Source organism: Onychostruthus taczanowskii, unplaced genomic scaffold (assembly GCF_017590055.1).
Source record: "Onychostruthus taczanowskii isolate IOZ18803 unplaced genomic scaffold, ASM1759005v1 scaffold32, whole genome shotgun sequence".
Lineage (NCBI taxonomy): Eukaryota > Metazoa > Chordata > Aves > Passeriformes > Passeridae > Onychostruthus > Onychostruthus taczanowskii.
Genome location: NW_024500572.1, coordinates 3541805 through 3561570, shown reverse-complemented (window position 1 = coordinate 3561570; position 19766 = coordinate 3541805). Strand labels below are relative to the sequence as shown.

Genomic DNA, 19766 nt, shown 5'->3' with positions numbered 1-19766 from the left:
TGGTATCAACTGGAAAACTTTTGTGGTTAGTTGTTGTAAGAGTCCCTCAATGAGAGTGGCTTTTTGCATGCCATGAGGTGTTTGACTTCTCAGAAATCTGACTCACAGGTGGAAGTGAGGTGTTTCTTAAATTATTAATTGCAGATACTCCTGTAAAAGAATAATGCCCAACTTAATTTATTGTTCTTTATATTTAGGCAAGTTAGAAAATCAACACTTAATCCTAATGCTAAAGAGTTCAACCCTCGATCTTTTGCTCAAGTAAGTGATTTGATGCTGTTTATCAATGCCTTTGAGTAGATCTTTATAAACCAACCTTTTCCTTGGAGGATACACAAACTAACCCTGCCATATCCATTGCTCACCTCTGTTTGTAGCCGAAACCTTCTACCACACCAACCTCCCCTCGTCCTCAAGCTCAGCCCAGCCCCTCCATGGTGGGGCATCAGCAGCCAACCCCCGTGTACACTCAGCCTGTTTGTTTTGCACCAAATATGATGTACCCGGTTCCAGTGAGTCCAGGCGTGCAGGTAAAGTGCTGCAAACTCCTCAACACTTCACAGAGATCCTCAGGAAGCTGAGCAGGGCTTAGGAATCATAGAAAGGGTTGGGTTGGGAAGGATCTTAAAGATCAGCTTGTGGCAGCTTGGGAGCTGTGAGTTAAAATAGTGAAATAGTGCAGCTTGTATTGCTCTTGTAAATATAAATCATGTTGTTGTTAAGTTTTGGCTGTGTAAATACTGACTTTTCCCAGTGCTCCCTCAATCTGGATGTTCAAATAATTCCAAACACTTGTAAATGCCAGCAGCCCGCATTTATTGTGGATCTGTGCAGGTTTCCTCCCAGTCCTCCAAGCATAGTTCTCACTCTGCAACTGTTTCTTTGTTTCCAGCTGTGTCCCACTGGTTTCTGGTTGTTGTAGGGATCACTGGGATTTCAAATCTAGCTCCATTATCATAGAATCATGGAATATCCAGAGGTGGAGGGGACCCACAAGGATCTTCAGCCCAACTCCTGGCCCTGCACAGACACCCCAACAATCCACCCTGTCCCTGAGAGCATTTTCCAACCTCTCCTGGAGCTCTGGCATCCTTGAGGCTGTTCCCATTCCCTGGGGAGCCTGTTCAGTGCCCCAGCACCCTCTGGGGGAAGAACCTGCCCCTGATATTTCAGCCTAACCCTTTCCTGGCTCAGCTTTATACCAAAAAGCTGCTGTGGGGCTGTCAGGTTGAGCCCAGTGCCTGCAGTAGCAGCAGTAGCATTCCTGGGCTGGTTGTTGCCAACCATCTGGTCTTAGTTGTGTGTCCGTGCAGACTTAATGACACTGATCCAAGAAAATCTCATAGGTTAGGCAGAGTTCACTAAACCCTGTAGCAGAACAGAGGGAAACACATCAAAGCTGAGTGGGGCCCCCACCCCAGCATACACTGAGTTTTTAAAGGAATATCATACCTTCAACTTCTTCTGTTTCAGCCTTTGTATCCTATTCCCATGACGCCCATGCCAGTGAACCAAGCCAAGACATATAGAGCAGGTAAAGGTGAGAATAATACTGCCTGTTTGGTTCTCAGTCTGCATGCAGCATGGCTAAATGACAAATGTTTGTGTGTTTTCTAATCCGTGGCAATTTGGTTTCAATCGATATTTTAAATGCTATTTTTATTAAAGGGAAGTAAGTGGAAATACTAATGGATTTTTAGATAAACTAATTCAGCTAAAACATGCCAGGTTTGAGTAATGGGGGGTTGCTTGGTTTGGAATCTGATTTGACAAACAGGAAAATGTCTCTGTTACTTGGAGCTGATCATCTCCTGTGTTACATAAATATTACAGGTTTGTTTAAAGGGAACTTCTCTACTGGTTTGCAGCAGTGCCCCCATTGGTGCTTTATAGAGGGGTTTTTAGCAGCATGCAGAATCACTATTTCTCCAGGAAGAGTTTGCTCTGCTGCTTTTCTGGAAAGAGCTGGTTCCAGTTTGTTCTTGTTCATTCCTGCTGCCCCAGTGACTGAACAGCTGGAGTAACAATGACAATGCCACGTGTTTAAGTGACACCCGTGGCTGTGGGGTCATGATGGGTGGTGAGATGTTCCCTGTGCTGGGCAGGGCAGTGAGGGAGCAGAAAGTGCTGCTCTTGTTCTTGTGCTCCTGTTCCAGGGAATGCTGTGACTGTGCCCAGTGAATGCTCCTGCAGTGGCAGCCAGTGCTGCAGGACAGGACCAGCACTGCAGCTCCAGTCACTGCAGGAGGAAATTGTTTCCTGCTGTTTAGAAACAAACAAGTGGCCTTTATCAACCTAGGGGAGACAAAACCCTGCAATGTATTTCTGTGTTAAAACACAGTAACTTCACTGTGGCCTCACCCCTGAAATCTTCTTCTTAGTAACACTGTTTTAATCAGAAATACATTGCTGAGTGCTCCTTTGCTGGGTGAGGCAGCTCCAATTCTGAATCCCTTTTTAAGTTCCAATATTTCCTGCACATCCATTTGTGTGCAGCACAGCCCTGTGGGAGCTGCCTGGGTTACAGCTCTGTGCCCTTACACTGTTCAAGTTATCTCCTTTTTTTACTCCTTTCTACTGTCAATCTGCAGTATAAATAAAATCATTGAGTGAATTTATGGATGTTTGCAACATTTCTCTCTCCTCTCCCTAAGAGATTGCCCCTGCAGTGGAGTTTAGAGGAGCTTGAGGTAGCTCAGTTAGTAGCTGCAGCCTGACTGCAGGATGCTGGAGCCCTCCTGGAGCTCCCATGCCCATGCCTTATAGGCTGAATTAATTTGTTCCAAGTGAGTTGGGTGGTCACCTTCCCAGGAGAGCTCAGGTGATCCCACACTGCTCTGCTCTTTTCATCTTTCTTCCCTCTTAATTATTCCTATTCCTTATAGGTCAGTGTTGTCTGTGACCTAAAATTTGCTTTCTGCTGCCCTGAGGGGTAGCACAGAGCTCAAAAGATGTAAAAATCTCGAGTTGTGGCTGAGTGGAGACCTTTATTTTGCTCTCCTCAGCCATAAGCACGAGTCACTTTAACATAGACTCAGATTTCCAGCTGATGGAACAGTGGCTGAGTTGTTCCCATAGAGGGTGAAAAAGCCTTTTAAAGGGGGCAGGATTAATTGGTTAATGTAGGTATCCTGATATAACCTTTCTCTTCCCTTCTGATTCTGGTCAGTCTTTCTCTCCCTCCCTCTTTCTTCCTTCATGAAAAGGCAGGGCTGGGTTTGTGGCTGTGTGTATCCATGAAAATCAAGTGTTTCCTGGAGAAACTCTTCTTCACCTTGTTCCTTTTTGACAGAGCTCTAACCCATGGCTAAAGGTGTGGGGTGAGGGTATTCCACATGGTCCCAGTAACATTATTATAACGTAGAACCTTTCACAAAGCTCCAAATTTTTTTCTCTGTCTTTCTAACATGAGACAATCTTTGTTTTCCAGTACCAAATATGCCCCAGCAGCGGCAAGACCAACACCACCAGAGCACCATGATGCATCCTGCCTCAGCAGCAGGCCCTCCAATTGTAGCTACTCCACCTGCTTACTCTACACAATATGTTGCATATAGCCCCCAACAGTTTCCTAATCAGCCTCTTGTGCAGCATGTGCCACACTACCAGTCTCAGGTAAGAATCTTTTCCATGCTCCTGATCAATCCAAGCACAAATAATGAAGTGGTTCAGAGCTAAATAACCCCCTTGTGTCCAGTCCTGAGTCACCCTGAAGAGTTTCTGTGTTCTGGAGCACACGTGGTGATGTTGGAATGTGCTTCAAAGCCCGTAACAAATTTTAAGGTCCTAATGAATTTTAATGTCCTAACGACTTTTAAGGTCATTTTGGAAGTTGGCATTTATTATTGATATGGTTTTTTAGCTCTTTGAAGAGTTTCTTTAGGTCATGGCCAGCACGTCTCCTGGTTAAGTGTTTTAAAAATAACTTGCTTGGTGAACTGCTCTTACTTCAAAGGCTGTTAAATCTACAAGTGTAATTGGATAACTGTATAAGCTTAGTGCATTAATAGAGTGGCAAAAATTGGGCATGCCAATATTTGCTGTCACTTTTTAGCCCTTAAATTTTGGAAACAATTGGGACAATCACAACGGTGTGAAATCCTCCGCTCGCTCTGCGTTTGAGCAAGGCCGAGTGCCGCCCTTTCAATCCCGACTGTTTAGATGACAAAAGTTTCTTTGGAGTTAATTGTTAACCCAATTAACTGTGTGGTTTTTCCTTTGTTCTGCCTGCAGCATCCTCATGTTTATAGCCCTGTAATACAGGGCAACGCTAGGATGATGGCCCCACCAGCACACGCACAGCCGGGTTTAGTATCTTCCTCTGCAACACAGTACGGTGCGCATGAACAGACACATGCTATGTATGGTAGGAAACGTTTTGTGTTATATGTAACTTTTTAAGTCCTTACCTTGTGCAGGGGATGTATTTAATCTCAGCCTTCCAACGTGGGTATCTCAGTAGATGTGGTTTATATTTCATAAGATGATGATGATGATGATGATGATGAGCAGAGCATTGAAAACTAAGCCAGCTGGTTCAAATGAAAACTCAAGTGTGCTGATTTCGGTAGGATGCCAGTGACCAAGATGAGATTCCAACCTGGGAGCTGCTAAAGAATATCTGCTGAAAGAAGTTTGTTGAAGTTCTCTTGATGCTCTTTGATACATCATCCCTTGTTTGTTCCTTGATTATAATTAGTACTTGTTTTATTGCAAGGTTATGACCTCAGTTTCAAACTTGACTTTAGTTCTGGCAACTAGTGAAATGCTGTCTTTATGATACTACTGGCATTATTAACAGTATGAACACTGCTGTTTAAGCAAATAAACCATGTGTTGCTTACCTTTCTCATTTGGTAAGTCAAGAATAAGTAAATGCAACAACTCATGTATTGCTCTCACTTGGACAATTAGTCTCTAGCATTATCAGATGGGCATTTTTCACTTAGAGTGAAGTGCTGAAAATGTGGGTTACCTTGTGACAAAAGTAAAATGTGCAAGAACTTTCTAAAGCATTATAAATGTATGATAAATCAAGGCCCAGTTTGGAGGAAAAAGAGCTCACTGCAAAACATGCTATTGAAAGAGGTAGAGTCAAGGTTGTTTAAGGCTTGGAAATTGTCATAAAATGTCAAAACAGCAGATGGTCTCTTGAAAACATGGCATTTCAATACTTGTTATAGCATCTGAGGAAAAGTTTCATTGGGTCACGTATATTATTGACTTAGATTCTAATAAAAGATTTTCTGTACCTTTAGACATCTTTGTATGTTTCTGGGGGCTTAGTTTTACACTGCTACTTCATGGAAGTCCATGACATGTCATGAAAACTTACAGAGAATCTGGAGTTTAGTGGGAAATTAATTCTGATTTTAAGAGGTGTCTTACCCGTCTGAAAACATCTTGTCAGATCTCTGCAGTGGTGTGGTAACAGAGTTAAGAAACAAAAATAACTTATTTTGACACTCAGAGGAAGAACATTTGAGCTCGTTTGTGCTGAAGCTGAAATGGAAGTTACTTGTAGAGATTAATCTTTCTCTCACAGGTCCTTGCTAATTGTATTACTTTGATCTTTTCAACTCTTGTGCTTGAGGTGTCCATGTAAACAGATCTTCTGTTTGCTTTTTCATTAGATTAAATAGAATTCCCATAAAGCGAATGATCAAAGGCGTTCAGACCTTTATTGCTGAAAACCCTCCTCTCAAATTCTAATTAAAATAAAACCAAACATGAGATAATCTGAGATTTGATTCAGAATGGTTGCATGTGACTTTCTAGCAATTTCCCATTGTGCACCATCCTTATCTTCTGTAATCAGTGGGTTCTGCAGTGTTGAAGTACAAGCCCGTTGCCTTGCTTGGCTTTGATCAGATGTCTGTATAGTTTTTTTTCACTGATATTCTAACTTACAACTGTTAGATCTCATTTTGTGTTGGTTTTGCAGCTTGTCTGTTGTAGATATGTGACTACCTGCCAGTGCAAACAACTAAGTTGGGTCAAACTTGAGAATTCTTTGGTATTTCCTGCCATGTAATTAAATATTACTTTCCCAAGAGCACCTAATTTTACAGAAATGGCCTGTCCTCCTGTGTTCTTTCAAGTAGCTACTTGGTGACTCTTCTAAATATTCTCCCACCTTCCAGTAAATGATGGAGTGCTTGAAATTTTTGTTACTGAAACCACTGAACCCAAGAGGATCATGATCTCCATGTGACAGACCTTTTTTAAGGGTGTGTTCTTGCCCTGTGCAGACGTGTTTAGCGAACATGAACTGTCTCAAATGTACCCTTCACCTTCCAAGGTGACACTGACACGTGGAATGACTCCTGATGTTCTGCAGCAGCCTCCCAGTTCACATTTTTGCAAGTCTTGCATGTGCTGAGTGCCTGAAGACCTGGCCCAGATAGACTGTGCTTCCTCAAAGTGTGTCCAGCTGTAACGTGTCCACTTCAGCTTCCATTTATCCATGTGTGGGAAAAGGCAGGAATGCCAGAGGTGACCAATCTGAGCTGCTTATGGAGCTAAAGAACATGTTGGAATTGTTCATATCTGACTGAGTGACTATAAGAAAATATCCATAACTTATGTGCTGTCTTTTGGGAATCTTTAAGTTTACCCACATTTGAACTAAATATACCTGTGCACTTTGATTCTGGTCCTCTCTTAAAAGATAATTTGAAAGTACAGAATAACAACTTCCTGAGAAACAACCACCGCTGCTGCTTTTGATTTTGCTCAAACAATTTCCCTTTTGGCTCTTAAAAATTGCTATCTGATTTTTAAAAGATACATGATTACTTAGTTTTAGCACTGATATCAGGATTCAGTGGGCCACGCTGCCCTTTTACCCTTCAAGGTACTGGTGCTTGCTTTGAGTTATTCCTGCAAAATTCACTCAGTTTTTCTCCTGCATATGTGGTAGAGAGAAGATGTCTGCAAGAACTACTGTGCTGAGACCTGGGGGTTGGGGGGAAACTGCTTATCAAGTATTCCTAAGGTGTGAAGTGTTTTCTGGTAAGATCTGAAACTCCACCTTCACTAATGGTTTTTGGGATGAGTTGAAAGTCTGTGGCAAATAGTAACAGCCTGGCAGCCAAGAGCAATTCCTGTCGATTTAAGGCAACCTTCCAGAATTTTGGGGTTGTTTTCCTTCCTGTCTTGTGAAGAGATAGCTGAATCCAAATTACATACAGTGACCTACACTTGGTGATAAGCACCCTTCCATTTTAAAGAAAAGTACTTTTGTCTAATGCTGTTTAATGGGATATTCCTGCACTTCTGGGATTTCCTTGCCAGTTCACAGTGTCACAACCCCGCTGCTGCCAAAAGAGAGAAGCAGAGCTGCCTGGTCCCAGTAACCCCAGCTAAAGACAGGACAGAGGAGTGTTCAGATCACTGGGGTTTTCCCCTAAAAATGGGGAAGGACAAAGTCCAAACAACTTTCTTCCCAGCCAGACGATAACAACGTCTGTGACACTTCAGCCGCGGAGCCACCATGTCCAGGAGAGTTTGAAATGTGACACCTTTACCTGCCACCCAGCCGACCTGGAGGTGTCATCCTTGCCCTGCTCAGCTGCACCTTGGGTTCAGGAGGTTCTGTGTCTGTCTGGCAGCTGCTGGCTCGGGGTGGCCTCCCAGTCCCTGTCCTTGGGCTGCTGGAGTTTGCTGGCCACCGTCCCAGTTTGGCTCCTGTGTCACACAAAGCCCAGGCTTCTGCTGCTGGTAGAAAATTTGGTTACCAAGTAGAGGGTGGATCTGTCCATTCCTGTGACAATGAACTTGTGTTAGTTTTCCATGTGGCTGAATTGTTTCCAGATAATTGGAGTCCTCTGAAAAACTTAACTTTTGTGTTTAAGAACTTGTGTAAAACCAGAGCTTGGTTTTACACAGATGCATTTCCTGTTTTTTGTGCTCTCATTCCTGTCCCTGTTCTCCCTTCCCTTTTCCCCTTCTGCATATGTTTTACTGGTCTGGTGTTGTCTCTAACTTTATCTGGTTTCTGTCTCAGCAGTAGAGTAAATTCTATTCCCTTGATAGTACAATGGTGGATATAATATAAACTTCAGAGGATTCTCCAGGGACTAAGAGTGAAGCAGTCACCAAAGTTGTCTTGGAACTGTTCAGAATGGCAGTGCTATAACTGAAAAAGCAAGGGCCAGTTTCTGCTCTAGTGTAATTGCATTTTAACCTTCTCGTTACAGTGGACAGTAATAGACCATGAATTGACATAAAATTTCTTTTTGTGTTAATGAAGATCTGCAGACCTCAGTGTCAGAGTTAAGAAGGAAGGCTTACTCAAGACTTGTGTTTCATCTCCACTAATTTGTAAAATGAAATATCTAGCTCTAATAGCAGCTAAGTGAATAAAAAATATCTGCATGGTTCTAGAGTCTTCAAAAAATAATTTAAAAAAAATTAAAACTGACACTGACCTTTCCAAAAGATGGGAAGTATGCACGTGGCAAGAGGCTAATTTACCTTTCTATTTCCCAAATTCAGCATGTCCCAAAATACCATACAGCAAGGAGACAGGCCCTTCTTTCTACTTTGCCAGTGAGTTGGGTTTTTTGTACTAATTTTGATTGTACAGAAAAGCACTTTCTAAAAAACCACATGTTAAAGGAATGGGACGTGTTGAGGGAACAAGTTTCCTTGCACCAAACCAGGATGTGGAAAACGCAGGAAGGTTCCTCTCAGTGGGCAGGGAATGGAGCTTTGGAACAGATTTATATAATCACAGGAAGCTGAGTTGTCAATTCTTCAAAAATTTATTTTGAATATGAAATAATCTCTGATTTCACTACCCAGTCTTTTCATCTGCAGCTGGAAATGGGCTCTAAGAAATCCTTCCCTGCGAGGGTGGTGAGGCCCTGGCACGGGGTGCCCAGAGAAGCTGTGGCTGCCCCATCCTGGAATGTCCAAAGCCAGGTTGGATGGGCTTTGGAGCAACCTGGGCTAGTTGAAAATGTCCCTGCCCATGGCAGGGGGTGGAACTGGATGATCTTGAAGGTCCCTTCCCACCCACACCACTCTGTGATTCTGTAGCCTCTGTTTAAACCTGTGGGAGCTGCCTTGCTCCCTTTCATGAGCCAAACAGGACTTTTACACCTGATGAATTACCAGCTTCCTAAAAGGAGAAAAAATGTGGGCCTCATCCCTTTTAAAAGCCATGGCTCAAATTTTGAGCCCCTGGGAGGAAATAACTCGAGCTGCAGCTGAGGTGGAGGAAGTTTTCTGTAGAGCTGCCACTGAAGGAGCGCTGGGAACAGCTTGTGGTCATCATTGTATGACAGGGATGAGATGAGGACTCCTTGGAGCTTTCTCAGTTCCATTCCCTGGCTCAGGTGGGGCTCTGCTGGTCACCAGCATCACTGGAGGCATTGGAAGAGGAGCTGGTGCTCTCTGGACACAGCAGCCTGATCCAGCTCATCCAGGAAAGGCAGAGAACTGCAAAATCCTGCCTTGTCTGCTGGTGTTGAGCAGCTGCTTTGAGGAAGCTGAGGTTTGAGGGGGGTGCTTGCAGGATGAACTCTCACCCAGGACATGGGAAAGGAGGAGTTGCAGTTTCAGGCTGTTTCTGTTCTTGCTCCTGTCCTGCCCTGGCACTTGTTGCTGTGTCTGTCTGTAAGTCTGTGCAGCTCATGCCAGGCACTCTCCTGGTTTGGTTATTTTTTTTATTTTTCTTTTTTTGCATTAGCTCATGCAAGAGGGATGTGAGAAAAACCACTTGCTCTCCAAAAATCTCCTCTGGAGCAGATTTCCTGTGTTCCTTGTGCCACACTGGTTCTGCCTGGGTGGGGGCTGTAGGATGCTGACCTGTGCTGTGTTCATGCCTCTTGGTTTGGTGCACTGAAATCACTTCAATAACCTCGTTCCTTTCTTGGATTATCTTTGAAGTCAAGTCCACTCTACCTGTGTAAAATGACTTCTTGAAATGTTTGTATGATGAAAGAAAGAAACATTTGCTATTTCTTTGCTTCCTACCATTCAGGTCTTTTAAATGTAGTTATCCTCACCATCTTACTGGCTCTGGCAATAGGTTTGAAGTTTGTTCACTGGTCAGTTCTTGAAAATAGGTTCTTCATTGCATCTTTGGACCGTGACCAACACTGACCAACATTGGCACCATTGAAATTCCAGGGAAAAAACAAAATTACAAAATGACACGATGTGGTTTCACATATTCCCTTGTAGCTGGGAGTTCTGCTTGATTTCTGCTGCTCTGACCTCTTCTGATTTCAGCTTCTTCTGTGGGTTCTGTGGCTGACTACTTCTTGTTTGCTCTCAGAAACGGGGTGCAGTTCTGTAGAGTTGAGTTCAGTAATTCAATCCCTGTGATGTTTGTCTCCCATCCCATGACTGAGTCTCTCCCCTCCCCTGTGTCCCTGCCAGGTCAGTGTAGTGAAATATCTCACATTAGACCCAGTTTGAGTAGAAAGATGCAGAAGTGAAGCAGGGCAGCCCAGGCAGAGGAATTTAAGGCATAAAGGGTGAGAAACTCAGTGTATTTGTGCTGGAGTGAGCTGAGGTGACTTGCAGCAAGGTGTGTCCTTTCCTAGAGCTTTCCTGGCACATTCTCAGATAATAGGTGGCCATTTGGACAATTGGGGGAAAATGTTGGATAATAGGTCTTTTTTTTTTTTTTCCACCTCCTGTCTTGTCTTATTTGCTGTTAATTTGTGTAGTGAGCTGTTTTGATCACCAGGCAAAAATTCCTTTTAAAAATCCCAGGGACAGTGCTTTAGTTCTGGCTGAGCAGGTGAATTTTTCATGGCTTTTACAAGACTCCTTTGACAGCGCTGCTGGTCTCAGAGATTTCATTGGCTTGGCAGGAATTACTTGCACTAACTAAACATGAAAAACCATTTGCACTGCTGGAGTTGGAGTCTGAGCCCTGGTTTTGAGCTGGGAATGCATTTCAGACCTGCTGAGTCGTTCTTGGTTTGTGTGCAGGGACTGGCCAGGATTTAGAGAAGTGCCCAGATAACATTTTTTGAAAGGCACTTTTAATATTACTATTAAAACATAATTTGCAGCAGCATCTGAAGTGGTTTTAAGCTTTACAAATTTGGTGATTAGGGTGACCTGCTAAAGACGAAATGAAGGAGAGGAGAAACTGAAAATTAAATATTTTCAATATACAAAAGTCCAGTGCTTCAAATCCAAAGCTATGGATAAAATATTTGGTGGTTTTGGAAGAGCTGTCACTAAGACAAAAACCTGATCCTTCCTCGGGTTTATTTCTATTCTTTAGGGTGCTATTCCTTGCTTTAACTAATATCTTAAGAGAGAAATTCCTTATTGTGAAGTTTTATTGTAGAAATATTTGCTTCAGAACGACTGAGTTTATTATTCTCTTGGCCATAAAGCACCAAAAGATGAATTGCACAAATGGTTTAATGGAGTCCCACATTATTTTGGGGGCTCTTAACAAGTGATGTGGGAAGCCTTGAGTATCTTACAACTTGGAATTAAATTTTATATACATTTTAAAGCCTCTTGAGTGGAGGTGCAGTTCATTTGTAGTCAGGCTTGCCAGCTGAGGCACTGGGAGGATTGCTGGTCTAAGGTGCCCTTTGGCAAGCAAGTCATCCCTCCTTCCATTTATTTCTATTACTTTGACAAAGGTAATAATTTCTGGCCTTCTTCAGAGTGTGTATAATAATGAGGTTGAGAAATTGTCCTCCTGTAGAAAGCCATAAACCTGGTACTGTAAAAATGATCAGTGTTGCCATTGATAATTTTGGTGTTGTCAGAGGAGAGATGTCTGAAAGTCAAGTAGGAGCATGGCAGGGATGCTGCTGCAAAATACATTTTAGTAGTGATACAAAATAAATCAAAAATACTTGGATTTAACGCATAGCAAAATGCTGTGGCAGAAAATCCTGCTGGTTTTGACAGTGTGCTTAGAAAATATTGAGGTGTTTTTGAAACCCCTCTCAATCAGGAGGTCTCAGAGTGTACAGCTGTGCTTGCACATGTGGATAAGAACATTAGGATCAACTCCAGGCTGCAGGAATTTAGTTCATCTGCATTAATAGCCTGAAACTGCTCATCACTGCCAGGCCATTTGCTCAGTGAAGATTTAATGGAGCTTGCCAGGGATTAAGTTAAATGTGGCAGGCAGTTATTTTCTAAAGGAGGAACCTGCACGGGGAAAAAACCTCAATTAGGCAAAAATATCCTGGCTCTCTGTATTCTGGTGAGTTGGAAAGTGTCAGAACTTGGATTTGTAAGGTTTAGAGCAAACCAGTCTGGAGGAAAACTGCAGTGGCCATCAAGTTCTTATATAATACCAACCCCATTAAAAAATAGATATAACCTGGTAGATGCTCATCAGTAATTAATTTCAGAACCACCAAAAGGCACCAAAACAAATAAGGAACAGATGAAGGAAATATTGAGGAGCAGGCTGATAGTTTTCTTTGGCTGTTTGCTTTTTTAGCACTTTGTCAGCAAAACTCTCCTTGGTCTTTTAGGCTGTGACATCAGAGGGCTTAACACGTGTTGTCACACACAGAAGTAGCTGCAGACATGGTCTGGTTGTTGCACAAGACCTAAAAGAAATAGGGGAAGCATCCTCATTTTTAGGGTCCTGCTTTTGCATTGCATGCTTTGTGTTGAAAGGAAAGCTTGTTGTCATTGTGGCTTTTCATACTTGCTTAGATTCCCTCAAAAGTTTAAAAAAAAAAAAAGGATTTAGTGTGGCCCATTTGAAGCAGGACAGAGCAGGATCCAAGAAGGAACTGGGTGTTTGTTGTTGGAGACTGGCACAGCTGTAGCAACAGATGTGGCTTCACTGGGGTAAAAGTTTTCTGTTGTTCAGTTTATTCCTTTTTGGGAATTTTGTACCTTATTTGCTTCTGATTCAAGGAATGAAGAATTCCGTGGCAGCGTTGGGGAACTCACAGGATGGTGGTGATCCAGAACAGATTGGCCTCGAGGGCAGAGGCAAAATGGGTTATTTTAGCACAAGAAAGTGGCTTCAGCAAAAATTTGATGCTCGAGCAGCCTCAGTTTTGTCAGCTGTGATGTGTTTATTGACTCTGGAGTGCACAGGCAGAGTTTGTGCTTCCCTCTGACTGTTCTGTGAGCAATTTCCAGAAGAGTAGCATGGTGAGGTTAGCCAGGTATAAGGCCAAAGAATTTTTTTTGGATGGTGGAAATAAAAATGGCTCGTAACACCTTTGAAAAGTATATCTCAGGAAATCCTAAATTATATGAAAATTATAAATTTGATCTTTGAAACTGGTCTGTTTGACAAAACAAAAGATGAAATACTGCTTTTCTCTATGTAGTATCTGTTACATTGTCAAATTAGGGAAGATGAGCTGTCTAATTATGGTTGTTTATAGACTTTCCTGCCAAACCAAACTACACAAAAGCAAGGTAAGATCATCAGTTATTTGAAAGATATATATATATATATATATTTTAGAAGGGGGAGGGAATATATTTACAGACTGAGTTGTAGTGAAATCTTCAAATGCAGATGGTGACTTGATAGAGGTGCACATCCTGTACCTGGTATTAAATATTCCTTTTTTTCATCCTAGTTTCCACTGGCTCACTTGCTCAGCAGTATGCCCACCCTAATGCTACCCTGCACCCGCATCCTCCTCATCCTCAGCCTTCTGCCACCCCAACTGGCCAGCAGCAAAGCCAACATGCTGGAAGCCACCCTGCTCCAAGCCCCGTGCAGGTAACACAACCCAGGGCCTGAGTGGCTGCAAATTGTGTTCAAGGGATTGCAGCTGACAAGTGCTTGATGTTGATGTATTGATTTCTCTGAGAGGAAAAAGGGTAGGATGGAGCAGAGTCCAACCACTCATTTCTCCCTGTTCACAGGGGAGGGGGGATGTTTCAGTTTAAGGATTAAGGAAGGATCATAATTGTGTCAGTGCTTTCATATGGGTGAAGTGGAAATAGCAGATAAATGCTGAGTAGTGTTTGATTGGATTTTGTCAAAGGAGCTGAAAACAAAGTGGTCCTTGGAATAGTGCTGCATTCCTTAATTCCCTCCTGGGAATAACCCTGCTGCAGCTGGGAGGCACTCCCAGCTCCAGGTTCTCCATGGTTTTACCTGGCAGTCTGGGTTCTTTCTGCCAGCACAAGCTGAGCCTGCTGGGGTTGTAAAGTTTCCCACAAGTACAGGTGATCTTAGATTCGCCATTTACCAATTCAGAATTAAGAGCAGTTTCCCACCCCATTTTCCTTAACGGGATCAGTGTAATTCCTCAGCCCTAACCTAAATAATCTGTGTTTTCTTGCAGCACCACCAGCACCAGGCTGCCCAGGCCCTGCACCTGGCCAACCCCCAGCAGCAGTCGGCGATTTACCACGCAGGTCTAGCTCCAACCCCTCCTTCCATGACGCCAGGCTCCAACACGCAGTCTCCACAAAACAATTTTCCTACAGCACAACAAACAGTCTTCACCATTCATCCCTCCCATGTTCAACCTGCATATACCAATCCGCCACACATGGCCCATGTCCCCCAGGTAAACACAGTTTAACAACCTTCAAGACTAAATGTCTTAATGCCACAAAAGTTAGGACAGTCGGGCCTGCTGAAGTGATTGCCAATCTGTCACCTCTCAGCACAGACTTACCTGTTGTTGTTGTTTAGGTTTCTGTCTGTACATTGCCTTTATTTAGAATTTGACAAGGTGTACTTGGACCTCAGCTTCCAACACCTAGTGCATCTGCAACTGTAGTTTAATGAAGACATCTTAAGCTGGCACTGCTACTGAAATAAATTGAGCTCTCTTCCCAGTTCCTGGCTCCCATCCTTGTCCCTGCCCCACCACTCTGCTCACAGAACTGCTTGGCCGTGGAGCAGACCAGGCTGGGGACACGATTCAGCTGAAATGTGCCTCCCCTACCCCCTTTTTAGGCTATTTCTTGGTCAAATCAGTTCCCTGCTCAGTCAGGTGCCTGATCCCAGGAAGAGCTGGCATACAGAAAGGTTGGAGGTGGGAGGTGAGTGCAGAAAGGCTGAGTTGCTGCTTTTGGTGGCAGTTTCAGGCTCTGCATCGTAGACAAATTTTATACAAATACATCCAGAAAAGGACATGACAGGATTTCCAGGGAGTAGCAAGGCAGTGCAAGGGAGAGAGGAGAGAGTTAAAGTGACTGCAGGACAATCCTTGCAGAAAGAAGCCTCTGTGTGTGTGGTGTGTGTGTGGTTCTAAATGAACTGCTTGTGCTGAAGATCCCCAAAGATTGTTGGGCAACCTGAAACAACAGTCTTTGCTTCAGAATCAGAAACCCACTTCTCTTAACTGCTCTCTTGTGGTCAGCTCCCTGAGAAAAAGGATTTGGGGAAGGGAAGCACATGATAGATTAATCAAGAGCTCCGTGTAAAGCAGTGTGACACAGATTTTCTGATGTTTACTAAATCTCCTGGATTTAGTGTCCTTTGTCAAGGAATGGGCAGTTCAATCAATAATTTGCCTGCACAATTTTTTCTTCAGACCAAGAACTTGGTGTCTGGCTTCTGGCTTCTCCTACAGGTTAACAATAGTTTGGGATAAGGTGACTAACTGTGATTAGGGATGTTAATCTGACAGGTGTCCAGTCCCTTGCAGAATTCTGATAAAATCTTTGCTTTGGTCCCTGGGACAGTCAGTTAAGCCAATAAATCAATAGTTCCGTAGGAATCGTTTTACTGATGTTGAGTTTTTAGCTTTTTGATTCTCTTAGGCTTTTGATTTCTCTGCTTTTTTTGGGGGGGAGGATGAGGAGAGGATGGCCAGAGCTGATGATTGCTGTGGCATCTTGGCACGTCCTCCCCTTCTCTGGTTTCTGCCAGAAACAAGACTCCTGCTCTGCTCTGGTGTGAAGGCAGTGCTGTGAATGCCTGGGTTGTGTTTAGAGCTTCTCAGAGGGGTCTTGGCTTAGTGGCATGTCCAGTGCTGGGATTTGAAACATGAAACATTTGCTTGAAGGCCATGAGAGGGTAGAGCTGTGCCTGAATTGTGCCCTGGCCAGGCCAGGGCTGCAGGATGTGACCATTGCCTTCCTTTCTGTGTGCCAAGCAAACCAAATTAAACAAATCAGATGCAACTTTGAGTCAGAACTGACTGCTCAGAGAGCATTTTTAGCAATCACAGACAAACCCTGCCTTGCCCTTGATTTTAACTTGTGCAGTCTCTTCTGCAATTTTTTTAGAATGAAAGCTGCAATTTGTGATATTTACACCAAACTAATTGACTTTCCCAATGAAGTAGTTCCCTCAAAAATCTCTAGTGAAGGCATAACTACAGTGCTGTCAGAAATTTTAAATGCATGTAATTATTCCATCGTGGGGAAACTAATCACTGGATTTAATAGTTTTTTAGCAGCCTCATTCCCAACTTCTAAACACAATTCTGAAATACCACGTAGTAAGAATTTCAGTTAGGCCAACACAGGGGATCAATCCAATTTCCCTTCAGGTTATCAGATGAATCTTGAGCTGATAGATATCTCACTTGAGAAACCAGTACTTTAAAATTCATTAGAGAGTGCTGTCAGCTGCCAATTTGCAAAATGTTTGAGCCACAGCACAAAAATTTTATCCACTGTGTGTATTGACTCCAGCTGCTCTATGAATAGCTGCTTTATAATGATGGCTTCTACAATAGCATGTTTGTCAAAGTCAACGTGGAGCCAGTCCTGGGAGGTATTTCTGTTCCACAGCCTGATCTCCTAAACCTTTTTTAGAGCAAGAGTGAGATTTGAATTGCAGTTCCTGCCTTTAAAGGCTTCTGGGGTGCTACTAACACGTGCAAGTCTGATCAAAGAGTTTGGGGAATGTCTGTGATGAGTCAAGTAACCCTTTTTGTCTTTAAGAAATAAAATTCTAGCCACTACCTGCTATCTGTCTTTACTGGCATGGGAGACCTGTGAGGCTGCAGTTCTGGGATATGGTAGAAGGACAAAGCAAACCTTAGGTACAAATGATGGGGTTTTGGGGCTTTTTTTTTCCCAGGAGAAATCCACTGAGAGCTCTGAGTTCCTTTGTGCTTTTAAGAAATGAATGTTTGCTAGGTTTTTAAATAAAATAAATTGATTGATGACCTCTAGAGACATGAACTGCTCTGAGCTAAAGAACCCACCAAGTTCCTGAACTTGTTTGCCAGAGGTGATCAGCCACGGGAAGGATTAATCTCCTTTTCCACTGAGACTTAGCCCTGATTGCTCAGATTACACAAGAACTGCGATGAGCTGAACTGGAAGCAGAACAAAGCTGCCCTGAGAGTGTGAAGGGATGAAATCACTCATGTCAGGAGGACTTGGCTGAGCACTGTGTGGGCACAGGTCACTGGAGAGGACAGGGAGGTTCCCAGGGCAGGGAGCCAGGAGAGAACGTGGGCTTGTGCAAGGAGAGAGCTGGGGAAGGGATGCCAGACTCCCAGTGCCTGTGAAGTTCCTATCTGTACCCTCTAGGAAGTGCTTTGATCTAGGTGACTAACAGAAATGTTTTGAGGATTTGTTGCTGAATTGTTATTTTTTTTTAAATATCCCCTGTTTAATGCTGGCAAAATGGCTAAAATTGAGAACACAACTCAGAGCCAGCAGTAAAGACTTGAGCGCTTTTTTTAATTATTATTTTTCCTTTTTGTTGTTATTATTATTATTTTTTTTTGTGTTACAACTTCTGCCTTAACCCCTAACCTAGTTAAAAAAATTTAAAAAAAAGAATCAAACAAATGAAGAGTAAACCTTTGCTGACGGAGCAAGCTTTCGCCAGTCATGTGGCCAGGAGTTGCTGCCTCCTTGTGACCATGATACTAAAGAGCTCTTTGTTTCAGGCTCATGTACAGTCAGGAATGGTTCCTTCTCACCCAACTGCCCATGCTCCAATGATGCTAATGACGACACAGCCTCCCGGTGGTCCCCAAGCCGCCCTCGCTCAAAGTGCACTACAGCCCATTCCAGTCTCGACAACAACACATTTCCCCTATATGACCCACCCTTCAGGTGAGGAGTGTGTGCCTGGGAGACCTGCACCCTAACTGAGCCAGGTCGAGGAGTGAGGACTGGGAGAAACCAGATTTGGGGAAAAAAAAAAAAAATTAAAAAAAAAACTACAAAGAAAACCAACCCAACCTTAAGATGTCCTTGTGTTTCACAGCTGTGCTTTGGCAGCCTGGAGGAGCATAGGTTTAGCTGAGATGTACCTAATTCAGGGAGTATTCTTGATTTTTCTCTAGCTGGAGTAGGGAAAAGGAGAGGTGTGAGCCACTGGCACTGTGGGACTGAGTTTTCCGTGGATTTGCCGTGGGGGATGGACTGTGTGTAGTTTATAATGATCAGAGGTTTGATTAAATCTTGAGGACAGCAGTGAAATGTTGTGTGTGGGGGTAGGGCTGCTAGGCTGCTGTTAAAGTAAAGTGACAACTGAAATCTAAACTTTAATTCAGAGTAACATTCTGCAGCTTTGCTTTGGGGGAAAAGTAGGAGTTGTGTGACTTCTTTGCGCTTTAAATTTAACCTTATTTAGGTTTCTTTGATTATTCAAGTTCAAACAGCCTGTGAACTTCTGTAGTGATTTAGTTTTACCTGGTGTTTCTTGGGGAATGTGTGAGCAGAACAAAGCTGCTTTCTGAGGGCTTAGGTAGGGAAAGAGCAAAAAAAAAAAAAAACATCCCAAGGACATCTTGATGTGCCGGGTTTTGTTTTGTTCTCTAAAAAAATAAAAGAAAAAGAGAAAAAAATAAAATAAAGTTGAGCTCAGTAGTTGTCCTGTGACCACTTTACTAGCAAACTGTTGTGTGGCTTGCCAATTTATTATTTACATTTGAACTTTTTTTTTACAGTACAAGCCCACCACCAACAGCAGTTGTAAGGCTCATCTGGAATAACTGAAAGGCTGGATACCTTTTGTAGGCCAAATACCCTCCTTCTACTGCTTCTGCCAACTGGAAGCACAGAAAACTAGAATTTCATTTTATTTTGTTTAAAAAAAAAAAATTTGATTTCTTGTAACATCCACTAGGAATGCTAACAGTTCATCTTGCAGTGGGAGAGATTCGGACTGAGTAGAGGCATTTAGGAACTTGTGGGCTATTCCATAATTCCATGCACTGTATCTGAGTCCTGCAAGTGCCCCAACTCTGCTTGCTGAAAACTGGAAGTTATTTATTTTTTAATGACCCTTCAAAGTTATGAACTCGTCAGCTAGCAAAAGAAGTAACAAGAGTGATTCTTGCTGCTATTATCACTAAAAATCAAGACTTGGAGATCCCTTTTACTTCTAACTAAACTTGAAACAGGTTCAGTAAAAAAAAAAAAAAAATTCTAATCGTCAAACGGATGAGTTATTATTTATAAATCACGTTTGATGAGATAATCACTATCGTGAGACAGTGATGTAACTTTTAAGTTAAGAAAACTTTTACTTTGTAGATAATATAAAATAAAAACTTAAAAAAAAATTAAAAAATAAAAAAAGTTTTAAAAACTGACCCTCCTCGGTGTTTGTGTGGTGATTTTTGGGTCTCTTCCCGTACCTGCTGCTGCAGGGGCATTGCAGGAAGAAGGGAAAGGTTTGGGAATCCCAAATCCAGTTTTCTAACAAGGTTTTGTGTCCAGGTGATTTTGTGTTCTGATCCCTCAGCCTCGAGCTGCTCCGGACGGGGCTGGGAAAGCTCCCGGATTGGCCTTTAAGGTGATGGAAGTAAAAAAGGCAGTGGTGCTGCTGGAGAAGGGAAGGAAAGGTAAGAATTCCCTGGCAAAATGCCTTAAAAAGATGGAGAGACAAAGTTATCCCTGCTCCA

General features: G+C 42.9%; 1 protein-coding gene across 12 annotated transcripts in view; it reads left to right on the top strand.

The window, feature by feature from the left end:
• The window catches only part of ATXN2 (ataxin 2), a 49800-nt gene extending 30346 nt beyond the window's left edge, over positions 1-19454 (top strand). For 8 of the 12 annotated variants that reach the window (XM_041410205.1, XM_041410199.1, XM_041410202.1 and 5 more), the window contains 8 exons: positions 198-261; positions 378-530; positions 1474-1540; positions 3431-3615; positions 4234-4366; positions 13557-13702; positions 14274-14501; positions 17799-19454. In XM_041410205.1, the coding sequence (XP_041266139.1) occupies positions 198-261; positions 378-530; positions 1474-1540; positions 3431-3615; positions 4234-4366; positions 13557-13702; positions 14274-14501; positions 17799-18002 (1180 nt within the window). In that variant the 3' untranslated portion in view covers positions 18003-19454. The remainder of the gene's footprint in view (positions 1-197; positions 262-377; positions 531-1473; positions 1541-3430; positions 3616-4233; positions 4367-13556; positions 13703-14273; positions 14502-17798) is intronic. The other 4 variants (XM_041410198.1, XM_041410197.1, XM_041410200.1 and 1 more) reach the window with 4 other exon arrangements.
• The last annotated feature ends 312 nt before the right edge of the window (positions 19455-19766 follow it).